The sequence below is a fragment of the Fonticula alba genome (genome assembly GCF_000388065.1).
Source record: "Fonticula alba strain ATCC 38817 unplaced genomic scaffold supercont2.4, whole genome shotgun sequence".
Classification (NCBI taxonomy): Eukaryota; order Rotosphaerida; family Fonticulaceae; genus Fonticula; species Fonticula alba.
The window spans coordinates 2605288-2610041 of NW_009242974.1; the positions used below are offsets into that span (position 1 = coordinate 2605288).

General features: G+C 62.6%; 1 protein-coding gene across 1 annotated transcript; it reads right to left on the reverse strand.

The window, feature by feature from the left end:
- Positions 1-186: 186 nt before the first annotated feature.
- Positions 187-4340, reverse strand: H696_03109 (hypothetical protein). Its single transcript, XM_009496999.1, has 11 exons — positions 4058-4340; positions 3873-3941; positions 3570-3713; positions 3392-3478; positions 3190-3279; positions 2989-3066; positions 2822-2899; positions 2685-2756; positions 2414-2494; positions 1868-2245; positions 187-1658 (listed from the first exon to the last, which is right to left on the reverse strand). The coding sequence occupies exons 1-11, from the start codon at positions 4233-4235 to the stop codon at positions 529-531; spliced, it is 2385 nt and encodes a 794-aa protein (XP_009495274.1). The 5' UTR covers positions 4236-4340; the 3' UTR covers positions 187-528.
- Positions 4341-4754: the final 414 nt, after the last annotated feature.

Genomic DNA, 4754 nt, shown 5'->3' on the forward strand with positions numbered 1-4754 from the left:
GGGGAGATGGGTGTATTAAACAAGCTGAGTGGGGGTCCACGGGGGCACCATAAAAGAGGGGGCATCGTCAGGCGTTCGAGATCGCGTCCAGCCCATCCCCCCCCCCACCCCCCACCCAACGGGTGCGCCCGGAGCGCTGGGTCTACTGTCTCCGCCCGCCGGGGGTGAGAAATGCATGTGTCCACAGGTCTATCTAAAGTGGAAATCGGGAGGGGGTGGGGGTGGGGGTGGGAGAGGGGGACGATGTCAAACATCCGAAGTGACACATGCACCATCGACAAGCCGATGCATGCGAGTAAAAAAAAAAGATCAAGGCGCAAGACCCCCGGGAGAAGACCCGATCGCGGCGGAAGGGTGGGGAGTCGGGAATGTGGCGCCACGCTGGGAGGTGCCACCGGATTGACACCCAACCTCATGGCGGCCGGGGATGTCCCGGGGGATTGCCTCGGCTCGTGGTGAAGATTCGCAGGGGGGGGGGAGTGTTCCCGTTTGACACTCTGTTTCTATCCACGCAACACACAGGCCGTCCTAGTGGGTGATGAATTCCCAGCTGTCCGGGTCATCGGCACTCGAGTGTGTGCTGTCGGGGCCAGGGAGGATGTGCAGCTGTCGAGGGTGGCGCAGGGGTGCGAGGGCCATGGCGGCCGCGGTCGGCGGCACGGACGCCGGTAGGAGAGGCATGTCCAAGCGGAGCTGTGCCAGCCACATGGGCACGGCGCCGGACGCGATGGACCAATTGAGAAGCGTCTGCCCATGTGTGAGGAGGCTATTGAGGCGCCACTGGACGAAGGTAAGATGGGGAGTTGGGAGGTTTTCCGTGAGGTTCAGCTGGTTCCGGGTGCCGGAGGGGAGATGGAACTTGCCCGGGGCCGTGGCCGAGATGTGCTGGCTGATGGCCTGGCGGAGGGGAGACCCCTCGAATGGGCCGAGATTGTGGAAGAATTGCTCCATCTTCAGCAGACCGAGCAGGCCAAACCCGGAAGCCAAGTCCAGGAAGTCGGCGGCCGAGGGACAGGGGAGGGTGGCCAGGCGCTGGGCGCTGGTGCCATGCGCCGAGAAGAGAGTCGACGAGGCTTGCCTCAAGGGGGGCGGCACCGGGGAAACCGAGGTGAAGGGCTCGGTGGAAAGTTGAGATGCCATGTCGAACCAGTCATTGATATCGACTCGGTTGATGCACAGGAAGGATGTGGGCTCCGGGGGCGGAAGAGAGGGCTCCACTAACCGGCGAAGGTGCGCTGCCAGGAGCAGGGCTTGCGAGTTGTACATGTTGAAGCGATCGCACAGATCCAACGGCGAGAGGGTAGCCAACTGGGTGCCACTTGGGAAGAAGGACATCAAGGGGACCTCGGCGTGGACATGATCCAGCACAGCCGCCAGGAGGGAAGAAAGATCCTGGCGTGGGTCATTTGGCGCCAGGCCGCGCAGAATGGCGAAGAGCTCCACCTCGAAGCCGGACACATGGTGCGCCTGCCCGGTGGCCAGGGCCCGGCAGATGGCATGGTCATACAGGGCCAGGGTCAGCAATGCATCCAGATGATTGAGGTAGATCAGGCGCCCGGCCACCTCCACCGGCAAAGGATGACGCAGGTCCGAGACGCTCCACTTTTCGGGGGAAAGGGCAAAGAAAACACGCTCTTGGGCGGAGGAGCTGAGAAGGCCTGTGTCGGGCGCGCGCGCGCGCGTGTGTGCGTGTGTGTGCGTGTGCGTGTGCGTGTGCGTGTGTGTGTGTGTGTGTGTGTGTGTGTGGCGGGGGGGGGAGGAGGGGGAGGGGCGATCATGAGTCAGGAGCGAATTGGCCGCATCGGGACCAAGGAGATGGTGATTGTGGGCCGGCCATGACCAGGGTCATGGCGAGGGGAGCACGGACCAGGCTGCTGGCGGAGGAGCTCTGAGAGAGCCTCCTTGAGAGGCAGTGGAGGCCCGGCAAAGAGGGCCTTGCGGACTTGATCGAAGGGGGCAGAGGCACCCGGAGGAGTGTCCGTGGTCAGGGCCGTCTCGCAAAGGTACTCATAGAGCGGGCTGATCACCGTCTGCAAGGCCCCCAGTCCGAGGGCGTGGAAGTAATGGTTGAGCTCGGTGGTGGAGCGAGCCAGGTGCGATGATACCCGACAGTGCTGGATGTCACGATCAGCAACCAGTTGCTGGAAGGCCAGCGAGCCGAACTTATTGTAGCCGAAGGGGGCCTCGCCAGAAGAGCTGGCATGGACTACGGGTCCGGGGAAGATGTTGCCAAAGCGGCTTGGGGCTTGGGCCAGGGGACAGCGGGGGGGAGGGGGGGGGGGGGGGGGGGAGCACAAAACCGGCAGGAAGCCAAGTCAGGGGAAGGGGTCTCTGGCGGGAAGAGGCCAACAGGGCGCCGGGGAGAGATGCGAAAGCGTCCCAAACCCGTGCATTCGGTTGCTGCCACACGTACAGGGAAGGAGAACCTGGAATGAACGGCTCTCCGCCATGGTGATGAGGTCACGATAGTCCTTGAAGCTGGGCGCCGACCGGCCTGGTGCCGATGGCAATCCCGGAGGTAGTCGAGGGGAGGGGGGAGGGGGGGGGGGGGAGGGAGAGGGGGAGCGGCGCGGACAAACGAATCAGCAGAAGGGAGATCCAGAGGATGAGCCGCTCCTCAAGCAGACATAGTGCGGGGTGTGGCGGTGGTTCCAAAGAAAGGCCAGGAGCGAGGGGTGTCATACCACGCAAGTCCAGGAGGCGCAGTTGTTTGCACTCGTCGAGCACATTTTCCTGGATGGAAAATCCGTGGATTCCTTCATGAGGCACGATGTGTCAGGCCATGGGCAGGCAGGGGCCCGGTGAGTCAAGGCTGGCGCACCATTGATGCTGATCGATTCGAGAGTGGTAATGGTCGAAAGGATAGCGAAGAGTCGGTTGATGTTGAGCCGAGAGGGGGCTTTCCGGGGGGAGGGTGCCGAAGGGGGATGTCAGATAGGGGGCCCGGGGGAAATAAGCTGCCGTATGTATGGCGGATGGCGGTCGCACAATCGATCTCGAGATGCCGAATGGGCAGATCCATGAGTAGATCCCTCAGGTTGAGGCCATCGTGGTCGATAGGGCAGTCTGGGCGGGGAGTTAGAGCGGGCCTGTGTGGGGCGGGGCAAGTGGCGAGGAGGGGAGAGAGGATCATTAGGGCCGTTGGACAATTACAGGAGAGGGGGGGGGGGGCGGGGGAGCCCCACGCACCGATGAGGGAGAGACTGAGCCCATTGGTGGCCTGAGTGGCCCGGAAGAAGTTGGCAAAGAAGAAGGACGCGAAGTATGTCAAGTGAACCTCTGAGGTTGGGAGGAAAAGCGCATGTTAGCCAGACGATCGAAGCAGCGGGGCAAGCGAAGCAGCGGGGCAAGCGAAGCAGCGGGGCAAGCGAAGCAGCCGGCGGGATGATACTTTTGAGGGTCAGCGAGTGCACATTGTGCGGCTCGAAGCTAAGATACTTGTCCATGACCTCGTCTTGAGGCAGGAAGACCTTGGGACCTAGTTGCCGGGGGCAAAGCAGGACAGAACAGAAGGAGTCAGAGAGGCAGGCACATGAGGGGCCGGGGTCAGGGCAAAGGGAGACCCATACTTTCAATGGTCAGGAAGCTGGTTTTGGGGCTAACCAGAACCGACAGAAGTTGCGGGGTAAGATACCAGCCGGCGAGGTTCAGGCTAGATGCAGGGAGGGCCATTCGACAGAGGAAGTCGATGGATTCTCGAGGAAAGTGGACATCTTTCCGAGTCGGAGATGGTGATGATGGTGTGTGTGTGTGTGTGTGTGTGTGTGTGTGTGTGTGGCAGGGGGAGGAAAAAAAATGGTGATGGTCAGAGTACAGACAGCGGGAGACATGGTGACGTGCTGAAGCGGCGGGCGAGGAGGGAGAGAGGGTACCCTTGGCGCGAAAGGCAACGTGGTCACATGCGGGAATGTGGAAGTTGGCTTCCAGCTGGGCTGTGTCGACTGAAGGACGGAGGGAAGCGGTTGGTCATTTGGTCGGGGGCGCGTGGGGGACATGTGGGAGGTCGGAGAAGCTTGAGCAAAGGCCGGCATGGTGCAATCAGGAGGCAGAATCGCACGGCGGGGTGTGACAGTGGCCACGAGAAAAGGACGAGAGTCGGGGTGTGTGGGTGGGATGAGGCTGACGCGACAACCGGGGATCAGGGTCTTCGGGGGGCCTGCTTGGGTCACTTTAGAGGCAAACAGTCGTCGGGAGGCGGTGCCCAGGGCGCCGAGCCTCATGTTGAGGGACAACATCCCGGATGTTGCAGAGAGGCGCACAAGGCAGGGGGGAAACGGCGAGAGCAGCGACAGAGGGGGGATGAAGAGCGATGTCACAAGAGGGAAAAGGGGGGGAAGAGAGGGGAGGGGGAGAGAGAGAGAGAGGGAGGGAGGAAACAAGGAGGAGGGCAGAAAGAGGGGGGAGGAGGAAACATGGTCTGCCTCCAGGCCGGATAATGCAGGAAGATTGCGGAAATAGGTCCGCGCCAAAAGGTCTGTCCCACACCGGCGAGCGTGTGTGTGGGGGGGGGGGGGGAGATACGCGTGTGTCCCAACCCCGATGGTGAGACCGCCCTGAGTCGGGGGATACCCTGGGGTCCCGGCGATCCGGCCCCAAGCCATAGAAAGAGTGCCGAGGCCAGCGCAGGTGGCCACCATCGGCCGGAATGAGCACTCACCTTCTCAGTGCGAAACATCCTGCAAGGGTGATGGCCGCAATGGTCTCCGCCGAGGCGCGCGCAGGAAGGGAGGCACGAGGGGCGGGGCGGGGCGGGG

Coding starts and splice junctions, on each gene's coding strand:
- H696_03109 (XM_009496999.1), bottom strand. CDS start 4,235: ATGTTGTCCCTCAACATGAGGCTCGGCGCCCTGGGCACCGCCTCCCGA. Junction 3,280..3,391: donor GCACTCGCTGACCCTCAAAA/GTATCATCCCGC, acceptor TCCCAACCTCAG/AGGTTCACTTGACATACTTC. Junction 2,246..2,413: donor ATTCCAGGTTCTCCTTCCCT/GTACGTGTGGCA, acceptor CCCTGGCCCAAG/CCCCAAGCCGCTTTGGCAAC.